This window comes from Cavia porcellus, unplaced genomic scaffold (genome assembly GCF_034190915.1).
Source record: "Cavia porcellus strain 051 isolate PalLab524CR breed Dunkin Hartley unplaced genomic scaffold, mCavPor4.1 scaffold_32, whole genome shotgun sequence".
Lineage (NCBI taxonomy): Eukaryota > Metazoa > Chordata > Mammalia > Rodentia > Caviidae > Cavia > Cavia porcellus.
The window spans coordinates 40,898,492-40,917,059 of record NW_026947515.1 but is presented as its reverse complement, the minus strand read 5'-3'; the positions used below and the strand labels follow the sequence as shown (position 1 = coordinate 40,917,059).

The following is an 18,568-nucleotide window of genomic DNA, read 5'->3' as shown; positions in this document are numbered from 1 at the left end:
TGAACTATGTGAGTGAGTTAGATAAAATAAAATGAGCTGGAATTCTAAGAGATGAAGTGGGGAGCCATCATCTAATCGAAAGCCTGCAGGTTGGCATGGATGCAGCTGTGAGAGGGTGGCAGAGATGCCAGGTTCGGCTGCACTGAAACCTTCATGATGAGAAGGTACAACTGGGCCAGTCTTCTGCTTCCTCCCTAGCAGTGAAGGGAGTTCCTGGTGGAGAATGGTGTGTTTTCTGCTTAGGTTGAGGCCCACTGAAAGTCTTTACTGGCCCTGAAATCCTTTACTCTTAGGGGTCTTTCCATCTCCCATCATAAAAAGTACTAACGTATATTCACATCTAGCATTACAAATAATTTTATATAACCATATGCAATAAGGGTTCACAGTAGGCTTAGTTTATAATCGTCTGTATAAACATACAGATGCTGTCCTCCAAGGTGAGGTGTGAACCAGCCATGGAGAATTAAAGAATGCTTCAGGTGACTAGGTTTTCATCTTTGAACCATTTACTGCCACTGAGGATACAACATTGGAAGTAGAAGATTAGGCAGGCTGAGACAGGATGATCTCAAGCTGAAGGCCAACCAGGGCAACTTAGTGAGATCCTATCTCAAAATAAAATACAGAGGGCTGTGAAGTGCAGCTTCACAGAAGAGCACTTGCCTACCATGTATGTGCTGGGTATCGGTTTAATTCCAAAAATGGTCAAAAAAGAGAAAGAAAAATGTGTGTGTGGGTTAATAGTGAGAATTTTTGGCAAGTCCCATTTACTTGTATTTAAGGGCGGATACCGAGCAGCTAATCTTTCCATATAAAATCTAGGAAGGGGGGCTTTACGGAGATAATATAGTGAGTTAAATATGTTTCTTCCATAGTTTTAGTGACACAGTGAGCTGGGGTCTAACTCATGCCCCAGAAGTCTACAGTACGTGAGAAGAGCTGGATAGCTCTCTGACAGTGAAGCCAGAGAGAGACACAGCACCGGCTGAGGCTTTTTGGAAGAAAGGAATTGCAGGTGTCATCAGGAGATGAGAAGGAGCCCCCTGAAGGGCAGTTTTGGCATAGACTGCCTTAGATGTTTATTGTCCAAATGTTTACAAGGGGTAAGCAACATGCTGGATGCTCAGGACAGTCATGAGAAACCCATCAGCAGAGGAAAGGTCTCTAGTACTAATGGAGCATCTCCAGGAAAATGAGGTGAGCAGCCTCCGAGAGAAAGGTGGGCTTGGGAGCCCATGTCTGCCGCCATGTTGCCATGACATGAATCTGATTGTCCCTTTTTGCTTCTTTCTCTGTTTCTGCTCAACCATATTTATTCAAATGAGAAAGAAAATTAATTGTAAAAGTTAAAAGACACAAGTAAGCCAGTAACGAACCCTCTCTTCACCTCAGAGTTAAAGGGCACCAAAATAAAATTGCCTAATGAGCATGTCACAAGTCACATATGTGCTACCAAGAGGTTGTGTATATGGGTTGAATTTAGTTGCAGGTTGATAGGCACTGATCCTGAATAATTACTTTGACTCTGTATTTTAATTTCATATTTTTGAGTTAATACCTTATCATAGTTTCATATCTCAAATGCTTAAGATAAAAGTTTTAAAAAGCTTCCATCCTAGAGTGCCTACGGGGCAAGGTGATCCTAGCTACCATAGCATGATCTCTCGGATCAGATGACATCTGTGACTCTGGGAAAGTCAGTCTCATTTATGATTCTTGGTTCTCATCAGTGAAGCTAGGCGGCTGGACCAATTGGTCATGGCTGATTCCATGATGAATATCTTTGGGATTTTACTGGTGGCTCTTGGTTATTCACATAGTTAGTCGAAATGAATGTTTGTCTATGTAACAGATAACCTGTAACCTTAACCTCTTCCCAACTGTGCCCTGTAGCTCTGGAAACACTGTAGCACAGAGTTGTCTCTTGGTCCTCCCCCAAAGGAGAGAAGGCAGGAAGAACCATCCTCCTACCTTGTTGAGGGTGTTGAGAGCTTCCTGGGCTGCTGTGAGTGCTGGCTCGGCTTTAGCGAGATCTTCCTCACAGTCCTTCTGCTTCTGCTTCACCTCCAGCATGATAAGGGCCACCTTCTGCTCCTCTTCATCTGCAATGGCTTTCTCCCTGCTCACCTTCTCCGTCTCCACGCCGACCACCTGAATCAGTTTGTCTGCAGCCTCATTCTTGTGCTTCAGCTCTACTTCCTGGGTGGCCAGCTTTGCTTTCAAATCATCCACCTGCATCAGAGAGAAGCACATCAGTGAATGCTTTAGAGTGGTGATCAGAGGGAATCAGAGCACCACCCTGAGGACCCGCTCTGAAAGCCAACTCCTGATGCAAATATGCAAAGTTGCACATTCAGAGAAGAGCAAGCTCTCTGTCCTGGGAGAGGAAGCAGTGCTGAATGTCCTCTCTGTTGCATAGATGTACAATACCATGTTCCCTGAACCTTCTCTTTGATGGCCAAATGATTTAGTCCTACTGACAATGGTGTCATTAAAGATGTCATGTCCTCCATATAATATTTTGTTTTTATTTAAAATCAGCCAATGTGGAATATACCAAGAATTAATAAGAAGTGAATGTCTACTGTGTGGTCTACAAGACCAAATACATAAATAGAAAATGACCATACTCTATATCAAATAAGAGTGATGATCTGCAACGATCTGCCTAGGAAACCAACCATAATCTGTAACAACTACACTCAGGGACTTGGCCCTAGGAAGTCAGATTTGTAGGAAGTCAGATGACTTCCTTTAGTAACAGTCCAGGAATATAGAAATTGGCCCAAAATGTTTAAGACTTGATTAGCATGGACAATTTTAATTTTTTTGTCTCTTCTTCTAACTTAGGGCCAAAGTAAGCCAAACATGTTCTCTTAACTAGTCACATAGGACTGACTGGTCACTTCAAGCCAGCCTGCCTCTGACTTCGCTGTCCAGCATCCTCCAATGAAGGCAGGGCTGAGTCTGGTCCTTCTAGACTATCAAGCTTTCCCACTTCTTTGCCTGATTAGAGTCTCTGCTAAACACCGTGGCCAGTTCTGACTAAATAGCCATGGATGGCTCTCATTTGGTTCAGCTTTACTTATTCCCACAACCCATACTAGAAATGGGCAATCAGGTTAAAATGGTCCAGCAAGCCTCCCAGTGGTCCAGGCCTGCTGGATTTCCCATCTAGCTCTGAAGACCAATGTTTAGAGACATAATGAAATATCATTGCTGAGGAACTATTTGTCTCATGAGTTAGGAAGAGAGGAATGCTTTGCTATTTACGTTCAGATTGGCAGAGCGTGGTGGTTTGCAGAATGTTATGGCTCAACCAGTTGAAGCAGCATCCACCTAGGAATGTGTTAGCTACGCAAACTCCCAGGTTCCATTCCAATCCTACTGAGTCAGAAACTCCGGAGGCAGGGCCTGGCAATCTGCTTGATTCTAGTTCCTGTCTAGGTTTGATAATCACTGGTCCAGTGTAATAGCCTTTTTAGATGCAAAGGGAAAACACAGACTTATTTATTTCTGGGAAGTAAAAAAAGTCATTTGTCTTTGCAGTATGGTCCATAAACTTTACATTCCAGAATGACCGCTCGCTTCTCATTTCTCTGCAGTCTATTGCACACAACAACTGAAGATTTCTTCAGAGCTCCCGCAACACGTCAACACATTCAAATGCTTTATGATGCAAAATGCATAAGGAGAAAAATAAAACTGAGGCCTAGACGCTGCTGCTGATAATTCCTCTTTCATGGAAGATCAAAAGAAAAGAAAAGCAAAGCAAAGAAAAGGAGAAAAAGAGAATGCTCTTTAATTTTGTGTATTCAGGGAAACCGGAGACTTTGTGTTAACCTCAAATAGAGGCCTGCTCCCTCGAACGCATCTTATATTCACATGTTGGAAGGTTAATCCGTTTCCATCTCCCGTTGTTCAGCTGCAGAGAGTTATTTCTACAAGGACAAAGATGCAATTGTAAATCAAAATGACTGAGCCGCATAATCACTTCAGTCAGCAAACACACCAGCAGTAACTTTTCGTTCCTTTTAAAATCTTGGGAGATTTGAGAAGATTGAAGAGAGGTTTTGGTTGTTGTTGTTTTGTTTTGTTGATTGCAGGTATTTTTGTGACCTCAGACCTAGAGTAATTAATTCGCTGCCCCAGGAATAGGAGCTTAATAGTTCTTAAACTGTGACATGGAAGGAAAGAGGGTCCTGCCAATTAGAATTAGACCACTCCCACCAAACTGCAAAGAAAGCAGAAAAGTGGAATAGGTTACTTGGCATTTTTTTCTTTCTCCCTTGCCCTTTTTAAAGACATCACTTGCACCCCACTTGGGATCACGCCTTGTTTAAAAATGCTGGCTGGGATTAGTTCTTGGAACAAAACAGTAATATTCATAGGACTGGATCAGTTTTGCATGAGTGTCTGACAGTCTGAGGAACGCTTTTGAAGATTACCATGTAAAATAACGTCTTAGTTATGTTCCTGCCACCTTGTTTTGAAAGACCATATTGTCATTGTTTGGGGCGCTTTGTTATTGTTATTTATTTGTCTTTTTAGTTTCTTGTTCTTCTAGTAATTTGTTTTGTTTTGTTTTGTTTTATCCTCTAATGCAGAAAGGATATATGTATATGTAGAGGCTTACACATGCCTGGAGCATCTCCTAAACAGTTTAAGAGAATTGATTGTATTATGCGTGATGATATGAATAGCTACTTTGAAGAAAAAGAGACATTATGGTAGCCATTGTTGATTTCCTATTATTATGCTGTGAAATCCAGTAATGTTTTTATTCTTTGTTCAGAGTTGTTTAGTCTGTTTTGTATTATTTATTTTCAATATATATATATGAAGGAATGGAAAGCTATTTTAAAGAGGACAAGATACATTATGGTAGCCATTGTCGATTTTCCTATTGCCTGGTTTTGAAGGCCTGTAATGCTTTCATTCTTTTGTTTTGATCAGTTTTATACTATTTTGTTTTGTTTGAATTCATTGTGTGTGAAGATATAGACAACTATTTCAAAGAAAGCAAGACACACATTATGGTAGCCACTGTTGATCTCCTGTTGTCTTGCTTTGAAATACTGTGTCACTTGCATTGTTTTCTTCTGATATGCTTTGTTCTGTTTTGTTTTACCCTCTTTAAAATAAAATCAAATCTTCCAGAAAAAAAAATGCTGGCTGGCAAGACTAACAGGGAAAGTGCCACAAACACATCCAGATACCCCAAAGGGCAGCTGCACTGGCCCCATGAATTGTGACCTTGTGTAGAAAATGAGGAAATGTGAAGGATGGAGACACAGGGCTGATGGGTCGTTCACTCTTCTTCAAGGACCAAATACACATACCAGACGAGAGAGACACTAGGCTGCTGATGGCCTGTCCCCTGGCCCTCCAGATAGTTTGTGATGTTGGAGAGACGGTAGTGATGCTGAGAAGGAATCGGAGGAACTAAAGTGCCTTTTATTTTGTTGATTTATTTTGAGATGGTGCTTTACTATGTTGTTCAGGCTAGTCTCAAACTTGTGATCCTCCTGCCTTAGCCCCCTGAGTAGTTGGGGTTACTGTAGTGCACCACTGCACCCAGGAAGATTTTAGGGTTAGGGTTAGGGTTGGGGTTGGGGTCGGGGCATGTTATGTTTGTTTCTCTTGTATTGCTCATGCTGGAGAACTCTTTTTCTGTTGGTAGCTCAAGCTGTTTGGTGAAGAATGTAGCCACAGAACCAGTTCCTCAAGGAGAAGAGGAATCCCAGGATAACCAATGATAAATACTAAGCTGAGAATTGGAGATCTAGAGATATCTTTCTCCTTCTGTCTCTATAAATAGTCATCCAATACTTCCTTATGTGAATTTGTTTTCCTTCTATCTGTGTTACGTTTGCATGTCCAATAAAAATTTCATCCTCACCACCTAGCAACCCCAACCACCTGGGGAGCATCAATGCACCATGCAGGGATGAGTAAAGCCTGCCCAGTGACCCCAACTGGCTAGGGAACCTCAGTGCACAGTGCAGAGCCTGCTGAAGGTCCACCCAGTGAACTCCAGCCAGTCAGGGAGAGTTGATGTGCAGCGTAGGGCCTGCTGAATGTCTGTCCAGAAAACTCCAGCCAGCTGGGGAGCCTCGATGTGCTGTGCAGGGCCTGGGTAAAGCCTGCCTAATGATGCCTGCTAGCCAGGAAGCCTTGATGAGCTACATGAGATCACGGAAAGACCACCTAGTGAACCCCACTCAGGTGGGTGACCCCCTCCAGTACAGCCATGGCCCCTTCATGAAAACTTTGCATTTGGCTGCCCTGGCATAGTACAGGAAGATGACAAAATGAAAGAGTAAAATGGAATCTCAAACCTCCAGCCCATCTCAAACAAGTCCAGCAGACATGGACACAGAAGAAGGTGTAAGACACACACCTGAAATTTCTGAAATGGTAACTACTGAAGTGAAGAAACAACTCCATGAAGCTGTAAAGAAATCATATCAGAAATTATCTCCCAGGTAAAATAAGAAATGATAAATGTAATGAAAGAAATGCTGAAAACATCCAAAGAAGACATAGTTAAAAAATAGAGAAGCACTGGGAAATGATGGTAACCTTGAATGAATAATACAGGAAAGATTTAGTATACATGAAATAGACTCAAAGAGACATCCAGGAAATCAAGAATTCCATTGAAAGCTGGCAAAACCACTTGAACAAATAATAAGACAGACTTTTAGACCTTGACAAGATTGTAGCTAGTGACCAGGAAAAGACAGATCTTTAAGAATAACAAGGAACCAGAAAATAACAATTCAATAGTTGCAAAATGATGCAAAGATAAACAACATAAGATTGATAAGTGTAAACGAATAATAAGTGTCAACATAAATGATATAAAAAGTCTATTTGCAGAAATAATAGCTGTAAATTTCCCAACCATGGGAAAAGAAACTGACATACAGATAAGTAAAGCACATAGAACTCCAGTTAGCCATAACTAAAATAAATCTACACTTAGAATACGATAATCAAGATCCCAGAAATTCAGCATAACAACAAAATATTAAAAGCTTTTAGAGAAAAGACACAAATCACCTATAAAATAAAGTCCATCAGAATCACAGCAAACTTCTCAACAGAAACAATGAAGTCAAGAAGAGCATGGAGTGAAATATTTCAAATCTTAAAAGAATACAACTTTAAACCCAGATTGATGTACCCTGCAAACTATCCTTCAAAATTGATGGAGAAATAAGATACTTCCACAAAAAAAAGCAACTGAAGGGATTTATGACCACCAAACCAACTCTGCAGAATGTTCTGAAAGATATTCTAGATAGACATAAAAATGCTTACAATTTCAAGAACAACAGAAAAAAAAAAAAAACAACAAGCAGGGCAAACAATTAAACAGAGGAGATAGGTAAACAACCAATAGCAGAAAGGTAACATTACAGAAATAAGCCAACATACATCAATTATAACCATTAATGTAAATGGCCTCAGTCCACCAATTAAAAGAAACAGACTGACAGAATGGATCAAGAAACAAAATCCAACCATATGCTGCATACCAGAAACCCATCTAACTCAAAAGGAAATTTATAGACTGAAAGTCAAAGGATGGAAAACAATACTTTATGCAACAGGAACCAAGAAAAAAGCAGGGGTAGCTACCCTATTTGCAGACAATGTGAACTTCAAATCAAGAATGATCAGAAGAAATAATTAAAGTCACTACATACTGGTTAAGGGAATACTTCAAGAGAAAGAGATAATAATCTTAAATATATATGCACCAAATACAGGAGAACCATCTATATAAGACAAATATTAATAGACATGAAAAGTCAAAGAAGCAGTAATACAAGACAGTATTGTATATAAGCAATAACACATGACAGAGACCTTAAAAATTTCATCTTTATTCTGGTAGCATAGCAAGATTTTTCTTTGATAAATGTCCCTTTCCCAAGTCTGACAGCTTTGATGGAGCTGATTCCAGTCACCATTTGATCCTGGCTTGGTCAATGAGGGTATTAAAGTCACAGAAGTTGATCGGCTGTGGATGATGGACCAAAGATGACAATGACAACCAATGACCTGGAGCTTTGCTAAAAGCACTGCTTGTCATACTGGGAATGCAGAGGAGACTAAATACATGCCTGAGGTTTTCTTGTACCATAGTAGTCCCCTGCCTGCACATGAGTCCAGTGAGGAGGGAGGAAGGGCTGAGGAACGGAGGACCAAAATGTACATGATATCACTGAGTAGGTCCAGGGATACAGCCCAGTGGCACAGCACCTGTCTGGCAAGCAAGAGGTTATGAGTTTGATTCCTGGTACCAAAATAACCAACCAACCAACCAAGAAAAAAAAGATATTATTGAGTATCTAGCTTCATCCAAATTTAATCTCTGACTTTTCAGTTATACAAACCAATTAATCTCTCTTTATTTTATTTTCTTACTTTGTCTAAACCAATCAAAGTTACATTGCACTTCACAAATAGAAAATAGAAAATAAAATTACTATATCAAGGCTGTATCAATAAAAAATAAAATTAATTTTTAAAATGACAGACTTTTGGATTTGGTGAAACCTCTCTTCAATTCAACAGGTCCTCTGTATGGTGCATGCACCCGAGTTACTATAGGGGTGAGGGTGGGAGGGACTTCTGCACAGTGCCATGAAGGGATGACAAGAAACCCAGGCTATGCTCTGGACCTTGACTGTGCAAAGAGAAAGAGCACAATCTGTACCAAACACGAGATGCTACCTGAGGCTGATGCAAAGACAACAGATGCCACCCAAAGACCAGTAGAATCAGTCTCCTTTCACTAGAGCCAATGAATACTAGAAGCCTACAGCACACTGTTAATCAGCTGCCTCCTGCACTCCCAACTATCATGGAGATAAAAAGAGGGAAAGACTGCTTAGAGAAAACATTTCTGAGGCAGAGTTTGAACTCTGAACTGACTACTTTCCAAAAACTAAGTTTCAATTTGGTAAATTCCTCCAAGAAAATACTCAAGCTTATAAACTGAAGAGGTTCATTCGATTCATAATCTGGTGGTTGACAGCATGGCACCAGAACCCTGGCTGTATCACCACAAGGCCAAACAGTGGAAAGCAAACTGGGTGTGTGTATGTGGGACCAAATGCATGCAGTGGCCTCTCTTTATAACAACCTACTCTTGTGAGAACTAACCTCTGAGAGACGGTCAATCCCTCCCAAGGTAGGCACACTCATGTATTAATTATCTCACATATTAGTTTTCTCATCACTAAGATACAATACCTGACACCCACAACTTAAGGAACAAGATTTAGTGTGTCTTATAGTTTCAGGGGGTTCAGTTCATGGTTGGCTCTCTCCAAGGCAGGAATGCCATGCTGGAAGGGCAGAACAGAGCAGAGCTGTACAGGGAATGGTGGCAGGGAAACAGAGCAGAGGGATGGTGCCAGAGAGGAAGAACCAAAGGACTAGACACAGACCCAAGGCTATACCACCATGACTCATGCGCCCACTCCCAGACATGTGCTCCTTATACCCCACAAGAGGATTCAAAAACCAATCAAGTCACCAGTCCATTCAAACCACAACCCATGTATTAGTCCCAACTTTTCAAAGTTTCTTCTGTCTCAACACCACCAGAATGGGGATAAAGCTTCCAGCACATCAGCCCTCAGGAACACTCCTAACCATATCCAATCTACAGTGCTTGAAATGACTAAACCATCTGACATGCATGATTAAGAGCATTCTAGCCTCAAATGAATAAGACAGACACAGAACTAATTTGAATTTAGTTATAAAAAAGTACATTTCTAAGCAGTTCTAAGTATAAAATTATAAGTGTAATGTGATAAACTGATTTATACAGTTGCTAACTTTTGTCATTGTTTCCATAATGATTCCTACTTCTAATACAACTATTATTGCTAAATAAATCTGTTTTCTGAGCTAGAAATGAGAGATTCATTTAGCCCCTTCCCATGGGCTAAATGATTATAAGCGTTGAGAACTGTCACACTCAGGTAGCAAAATTCTGTTAACAGTATACTCAAGTTAGTACCCTTTTACCACACTTATGATGGCATACTTGTGTTTCAGCTTTCTACCAAAGAAACAATTGGAGATGAGGAATAAGGAGCTGCAGATGTCATTAGTTATCAGGAAAATCATTATTACCATCAATAGATCAATATATAGTTATAAAATATATACCATATATACTGCAGTATTGACAAAAGCTGTTCTGCACTCCCTACTCTGTGCTTCTGTGTGATTTTGAAATAGTTCACTTGTTGATTAGTCTATTTATCCATAATCAGCTCAAATATCCAGATAGTCATCTATTTATGAAGTGCCTACCCTGTGGTGTTCTTTGAGATAAAATAAATGAATCTTAGTTTTTCCTTTGAAAGATTGGTAATATCATAGTATTATATATGTAGGAGAAGAACATAACTCAAGGAAGGAACCAGAGAAGGTAATGCTTCTTTGCTTTGGGTCTGAAATGTCCCCCAAAGCTCTCGTGTTTCAGGCTTGGTTCACAATGAGGCAGCAGTATTCCGAGGTCTTTGGAAAGTGATTGAATCGTGATATTTGTGTCTCCTCCAGTGCATTAATAGATTAGTGATGGACTCATAGTTTAATCGGCCATTGTGAAGTGGTAGAAACCTCAGGCAGCACCTAGAAAGAGGTCCTTGTACGGGTCCTCCAAGGTCACATTTTGTCCCTGCCTTCCTCTCCAACTTTCTTCTACTCTGTTTTCCTTCCTTCCTTTCCCACACTCAGCTGCAGTGAGCTGAGCAGATTCTGTCCATCACACACTCTGTTGTGAATTTCTGCCTCACCACAGGCCCAGTAACAGTGGAACTGAGTGACTTGATGTCCTGAATCAAAATAAATCTCTCTTTAAATTTATTTTCTCAGATGTTTTGTCATAGCAACAGAAAGCTACAGAAATGCATCTTTATTCAGTTTTTACAGAAGGCTTCCAGGGGATTAGGAAAGTACTTAGCTCTTGTCAGAAGTAAGCTGACAAGGCAAGGACACACAAAGACCTAGAAATGTTCACTAAGTGGGATTTGTGGAGAACTACAAATAGCACCAATGGACTCCAGAGTACAGTGTTGTGGGATGGGAGAAGAGAAGGATGGAGCAACATGCAAGGATGGCATCGTCAGGAAATAGTCAGGGAAACTAAGCAGAATACCATTCTTTCATCATTCATTCAACAAACATTAAATAAGTGTCTGCTCTGTTCAGGTAGTGTTTTAGGTTCTGAAGATATCACAGTAGAGAAAGCAGCAAGGATCTCTGTCCTCAGAGAGCTTGTGGCCAATGGCTAGATATGAATAGCAATAAATACAACAAGTAAACTGTGAATTGTGTTGGATGATGTTGTGAGAAAATGTTGAAATAGGGTACAATAAGCCGAGCAGAGTGCTGAAAGGTTACAAGTTAAAATGAAATCATTAGAGCAGGACTCAGTGAAGAGGTGGTGTGGAGCACAGAGCTGCGGCATGGCTGTAATACAGGGGAGAAGTCCAGGCAGAAGGAACGGTGAAGGCAAAGGCCTGATATGTCAGAGAATAAAACAAAGAACCTGGGGAAAAAGCCTGTAGATCCATACAGAGGAAGGAAAGGAATAGCAGCCAGCAGAGGAAGAACACAGCTCTGAAAATGATGCATCATCAGACCTAGAAGAAGCACAGAGCATCACTGTGTCTGGCATCACTGGCAGCGTGAGTTCTTTGAAATAGTTGCAATGACAAAGCAAGAGGAAGCATTGGAAATGGGAAAGGTTAAGCTTAGGAGGAAGTTACTGCCAGGAAGCTAAAAATCCAACAGCAAAGTTAAAGTCTTCACTGTGGGCATCAGATGCAGGAGTAATATTCTACACTATTAAATTATTATTGCTGAGGATAAACTTAAAAACCACTCCTGGGATGTAGACAGAGGCCAAAAGGATCAAAGCAGGAAATGAGAACACAGTTGTTATGGTTTGTGCTTAGATGCTCCCCCTGAGCCTCAGTCAGTCATGGAGGCAGGCGTCTTGAGTTTGTGACTGATTCATGGTCCAGTTCTGGGATATGGGTGTGAGTGCTGCACACACTCTAGGGCAGGTGGCAAACACATTGTATAAGAGAGAAAGAGTCTCCTTGTGTGCTCTTCTATTTTTGCCCTTGATGCTTTTGCTGGTTTCGTCTGCCATGAACTGTTGCCCCAGTGCTGTGTTACTCTGCCTCAGAGCCGGCTGATTACAGACTAAAACCTCCACAAACTGTGAGCTGAATAAAACTCTCCTTCCTTAATTTTGGCATCTGATATTTTGTCTCGCGAATGAGAGAAAAGTAACCAGGACAAGAGATACGGGTTACAGGGAACTCATTCAGCTAACCGTTGGTCCCAGAGGAGAGATTAGACCGGAGGAACAAAACCGTATAAAAGCAGAGAAATTTTCTGGATAGAATAAAGACTATGTGTATAGTTTGCAAGGGTGCCTTACTAATGGACTTAAATCATTTATATACATTATATTTCAGAATCAAAACCTGAAGAGGGGAAAGGGACAAGGAAGAAGAAGAAAGTTCAAGAGAGCAATCATAAAAGTAAAATTCTGAGATAATAAAGGCTTAGTTATCTATAGGAACATGTGGCTTTGAAAAATTAAGTTGACCGGGATTTTGGTTTAACTGTGCAAATTCATGAGTTTCATCACCTTAATGAGAGGCTGGCTCAGTTACTGCCAAACAAGGAACAGAAAGAGGCCGGAGGGAGCTGTTAGAACAGATGAGCTAGCGCAGGGCAGACCAGGTGCTCGATTTAATTTCAATTTCAGTTTTCAAGGGCAGTGCAGCCGATGGACTGAAAGAGACTTCTTCCATCAGACAGAAAGATAACAAGACAGGACAACAGCAACTTCTATGATAGCAAGAAATATTAAAAGAAACACATGGAATTAGACAAAGATTTGCCCAAGAAGTGAGATTTCAATGGCTCTTAGACAACAGAGTAAGATAAAAGAAAATTGTTAGATACATCATTTATTTCCTTTGGTTTTGAGGCTTAAGATGCTATAGTTTAGACGGGGGATATGATTTGTCTCCCCAAAATTCATATGAAGGGAAGCTTGGTCTCCAGCTGAAGGGGGGGAATTTTTGAGATAGAATCTCTTCACTCTGTTGTGTTTTTCTATGCAAAGTTTTTTTTTAATTTGATGTGATTCCAGCTGCTGATTCTCTGTAATATTTCCTGTGTGATTGGGGTTTTGTTCTTAAGGTCTTTGCCTACAACTATGTCTTCAAGAGTTTTACCTAGTCTATCTTCCACCAGGTTAAGTGTTTCTGTTTTAATATTTAGATCTTTGATTCATTCCATTTTTAATTTAGTGCTTGGTGAGGCATATGGGTGTAGTTTTAATCTTTGGTGTGTGGAAAGCCAGTTTTCTGAGCATCATTTATTAAGAGGCTATTTCTCTCTCAGTAAAAATGTTGAGCCTCTTTGCAAAGATAAGGCGGCTGAGTGTGTTTGGAGTTGCTTCTGCGTCTTTTGCTTTGTTCCACTGACCTCCCCCGCTTTTTTGCCAGCAATATGATGTTTTTATCACTCTAGCTTTGAAGAGACAACTCATAGAATTACTTTCCCAATGGGAAAAATTTTTTACCAGTTGCTCCTCATATAAATGAGTAATATCTAGAATATACAAAGCACTGTCAGAATCCCCAAATTTAAACCCCCAATCCAAAAATGGGCATCTGAAATGAACTGACAGTTTTCAGCTGAAGAAATACAAACAGCAAATGAATACATGAAAAATATTCAGCATCACTGTTCATTCATGAAATGCAAATTAAAACAACACTGAGGTTACATCTCGCTCCAGAAAGAATGACTGTCATCAAGAAATCAACCAATAGTGAATGCTGACAAGGCTGTGGGGAAAGAGGAACCATTCTCTATTGTTGGAGGAAGTATAAATTGTACACTCACTATAAAAATCAGTATGGAGAGTCCTCAACAAACTACAAGTAGACTTTTCATTTGACCCAGTTATTTCTCTTCTAGGTATCTTCTAGGTGTCTACAAAGTGGCACAACTTACAGTAGCTAAATCTTGGAAAGGGTCTATGTGCCCACCAATGGATAAACTGATAAAATGTGGAATTTATATACAATGGAATATGACTCTTGTTTTAGGTCATCTTTGACCCTTGAGATGATAATTTTAAGTGAAATAAATTGGCGATAAAAGTTAAAATATTTCCTTTTTTCTCTTGTGTGGGAAACACGAAGGGTAAATAAGAAATGAAATGGAGGATAGATGCTGGGAATTAGGAAGAAAACATTCAAATGGGGAGGGGAAGAGGGGAGAGGGGAGGAAGACAGGAATGAAGGGAAAAGGGGTTAAAAAAAGGAAAGAATGGAAGAAAAAATGGAAACAAAGCTTTTGTAACTGGGAGAAAGGATGAAGGGTTGAAGGGAGGAGAATGTGGAAAAGAAAAATGGAAGAATAGGTACAAATCCCTTACCATGAAAGTGATCATTATGTATGGGAAACTAGTAAAATATTTTTAAAAATCCAGAATGATTTCATGCAAAAAAAATAAGAATAAAAGAAACCATAAGCAAAGCACAAACAAGCCATGGCCTGGTGGAAGATAATTAGGCAACAGGACCTCCATACCCACCAACAGATTCATGCTGGGCCTCAGAATGGGTCAGCTCTCATGGGACTCAATTAGTCCCCATGAGAATGGGTACCCCTGAATCCCTCTTCTGCATGTACTGTGCTCCTTTTCCTCATGTTCCCCACCATCCATCCTGAGACCCTTGTCAGAACCAAGTAGATCCCGGTGCCATGCTCTGGAAACTCCAGAATGGTGAGCGAAATAAATCTCTTTTCTTTATAAAATAGCCTACCTCATATATTTTGTTATGGTAGCACAATACACTACAACAGATGGGGAGAGAATTGAAGAGGAAAAAGAAAAGATGCAAAAAGAGAGAGAGAGAAGAGGTCTCCTGTGATTCTGGCATTAAACGGGGGGAGCAAACCAGACCTGAAGCTAAGGATGTGCTCCTGTGCTGAGTGAGGAGCACTTAACTTTGGGTACTGTTATGCTGCCCTGGGGCCCTGGGAAATCTTCAGTGATTTTTCAACTCCAGACTGAGGCTGCCCCTATCCATCCAAATTCACTGACAGTGAGAGAACAGGACGTAGCTCACCTGGGAAGAGGTGCTGTGGAGCTTCAGCAGTCCATTCTCCAGCCGCTCCATCTTGGATTTGAGCTCTTTTCCATTCCTGTGCAGAAGGATCTGGTAGAGTCTGATGAACTCCAGAAAGGACTTAGGAGTTGTATAGTTGTAGTGCTGCTCATTGCTCAGGTAAGACTGGGATGCTTGGTTGACACTTGTGTGGACAAAGGCCATAAATTTGCTAATTGACTGTTTCACTGTAGGCTGGAATTAAAAACAAACACTGGGGTTGGAAGTCCCATTTGATCCAGCTACTCTGCTTCTAAGCATAATCTCAGAAGAACTGAAAACATCATATTACAGTGATATATGTGCACCCATGTTTATAGCAGCACAGTTTGTAACAGCCAGATCTTGGAAACAACCTAAGTGCCCATCAACTGAGGAATGGATAAAAAAGTTGTGGTATTTTTTTAAAGAATGATCACATTGAAATATTTATAAATAAATGGATGCAACTTGAGACCATACTCATAAGCAAAATAAACTCACATGTATAAATACCATATAGTCTCCCTAGTATAACAAATAGTAAGAGTACATAAGATTTTATGGTAATCATGATTCCCCATTATGTTGCTTTCAAGCCGTATAATGTTTCCAATCATTAGTTGGAATGGTTTTATCCTGGGTTGTTTGATTTTATTATCTGTGATGGTATGAACAGCTTATTTTGAAGAAAACATAAAACAGCCAGTGCTGATTTAATATCATCTTGTTTTGAAGTCCTACCATAATTTTGTGCTTCTGTTTCCACTGGTTCTATCATGTTGTATCTTATTGGATTTTATTATGTGTGGTAGTATAAACAAACTTTTTATGGACAATGAGATAATATAGTAACCATTGCTCATTTTCTGTTATTTGGTTCTGAATGCCTTGTAATACTTTCATTCTCTTGAATGGTTTTATAATATTTTGTTATGTTTGATACTATTGTGTATTGAAGGTATGCTCAACTATTTCAAGGAAAGAGACATTATGGTAGTTACTGTTTTATCGGGTTGTCTTGTGGTGAAATACTGTGTTGCTTAAATTGTTCTGTTCTGATCTGCTTTGTTCTGTCCTCTTTTATCTTAATCTCTTTAAAATAAAAAAAATTAAAAAACAAAGAGGAAATGTAAGACCATCCCACCGTGAAGGTTGGAATGGGCTGCCCACTCCACTCTGGCTTTCACTGATTTCGAAGGCTCTATCTGAGCCTGAACTTTAATCCCAACATGTGGGTTGGGAGCTCTTTGTTCTCTGTGGGGAGGAGGACGCTGAGGAGGATCTCCTGCCCTCCTCACCTCAATGCTGTCTGTGTTCTGCAGGAAGCGAAGGCTGACAGACTCCAGTGCTTGCTGAGGCCACTCATGGAACCAGTCGATGGCCGTGCAGTTCAAGATGGCTGGAAACTTTCTGCTTCGAACCCTTAGCTTGTGCCCCACGGGGGAGAAACAGAGAGTGACCTGAGAAGTCAGAAGTGTGGGGAGAACCAAAACGGTATCAGAGAAATACTCACAGAGACATAGACAAGGCTTTGATTTCTTGATTCCCCTGGAATATGAGCAGCCCATTCAACAGAGATAAAAACTGTACGTGCTAGCCAGAGCAAGAGCTCCAGGACACTGAGATGCACGATGCAAGAGGGGCACCATTAATAAAGCAGGAGAGAAGGGCTTTCTTGGATGGGGCTCAGCCTGAGAAGGGTGCAGCAGCCTTCCAACCTACTCTGAAGACAGAAGAGCTGGGTGTAAACTGCCAGCAGAGGCTCCTGTGAGCATTTCTGTTCTGTGCCTGTTTCAGGCGGAAAATCATCCTTTACCTTCAGGTGTCTTCGGACTCGATCTATGAAAAGTTTCCAGCAGTTCTCTCTGTTGTCAACCAGACCTTGGCTCTTGACTTCGTTCCTCACATTGCTTATGATGTTTTCCACTTCATCATCCGAGTAGAGGTCTGGGATCTCTGCTGGGAAGGAGTGGAGCACAGATGGGCAGCTCTGACAGCTTGCTAAATGATGCAGTCACACGTGGGGGTTATTTTGGCCTAGGACACAGGTCTCTTAGCTTTTGAACTGTACTCCAACTCACTTACTGATGAAATTGGATGGATACCACCAATACACCAAACCCAGGACAAAGGAATGCATACATTAATGAATGGAACGGGGTGTAGGACACCTTTTTGACTTTTTATAGGCTGTTACTTAGTAGTAGTTCAATGGTCTCTGCAAATTGTACCACGAAGAAGCTTAATATTTAGCAAGAGCTCTAAAACATATTTGCTTATAAGACTATGAATGAGCAGGGGCATAAATGTATATGTCAATTCATATATTTAAGAAGAACAAGCTGTTGCTTTGTATAAGAAAATAAGAAAGAAAAAGCAGGAATAGCTTAATGGAATTTAATATGGTATGTAATAAATGTTTCCTTAAATCACTGCAGAAAACTGCAATACGTAATATTAGGAAAACTAAGATCTAAAAAATTGTGATTGAATCCTTATTTTCGATTGTACCCTAGGCTAAATTTCAAGTGGATCACTGATATGACTATAAAAACATTAACATAATAGGAAAATTTAAAGAAATACATAATCTTTGAGTGGAGAAAGTTTTCTAAGTATAACTCAATCTACTTTTTAAAAGATAAATTTAATCAACAAAATGGATGGTTGACAAAAAAAGTCATGATGAAAGTATATGGAAAAATATAATAATAATGATTACAAAACTGAAGGAGAGCACTATGAAACTATATGTGAACTCAGATTATTGTTAAATGTCTAATATCTTTAATATGTACAGAAATTCTCTACAAATGCAAGCTAAACAGGCAGGTACATTGAAGGAAATGAAAGTTCACAGTAAATGAAATAAAAATAAAAATGAATAAGAAAGAGGGTAATGAAGGAACTAAGTATCTCTTAGATATTCAATGTCACTTATAACAAAGGAAACACACATCAAAACTATTTAATTATTTTTGTACAAACCAAGTTGAGAAACATGAACCGACACTCAGCCTCACACATAATAGTCCAAATGTATATTAAAACTGTCTGATTATTATTTTTACCAGCTTGGAAACAATCTGGAAGGTAGATAATTTTTTTTGTACCAGGGATCGAACTCACGACTGCGTGCACGCAAGGCAGGTGCTTATGCGGCTGAGCTAAATTCCTGGCCCCAATAAACAACTTTTAATGAGACAATGCATGTGAGTGAAATTATAAACTCATCTGACTAAAGAAAAAAAATTTAAAATCCTAATTAAGTATATAAAATTAATACATGATAGCTAATTAGGGTTTATTATGGAAATGTCAGGATAGTTCTA

At 40.0% G+C, this 18,568-nt stretch overlaps 1 protein-coding gene across 2 annotated transcripts in view; it reads right to left on the bottom strand.

Annotated features, from left to right (window-relative positions):
• Dnah9 (dynein axonemal heavy chain 9) overlaps positions 1-18,568 on the bottom strand; it is a 365,933-nt gene that overhangs the window by 123,295 nt on the left and 224,070 nt on the right. The window contains exons 46-49 of one of the 2 annotated variants that reach the window (XM_063242417.1): positions 17,053-17,195; positions 16,535-16,696; positions 15,216-15,449; positions 1,975-2,235 (exon numbers count right to left, since the gene is read on the bottom strand). In XM_063242417.1, coding sequence (XP_063098487.1) covers positions 1,975-2,235; positions 15,216-15,449; positions 16,535-16,696; positions 17,053-17,195 — 800 coding nt within the window. The remainder of the gene's footprint in view (positions 1-1,974; positions 2,236-15,215; positions 15,450-16,534; positions 16,697-17,052; positions 17,196-18,568) is intronic. The other variant, XM_063242418.1, reaches the window with a different exon arrangement.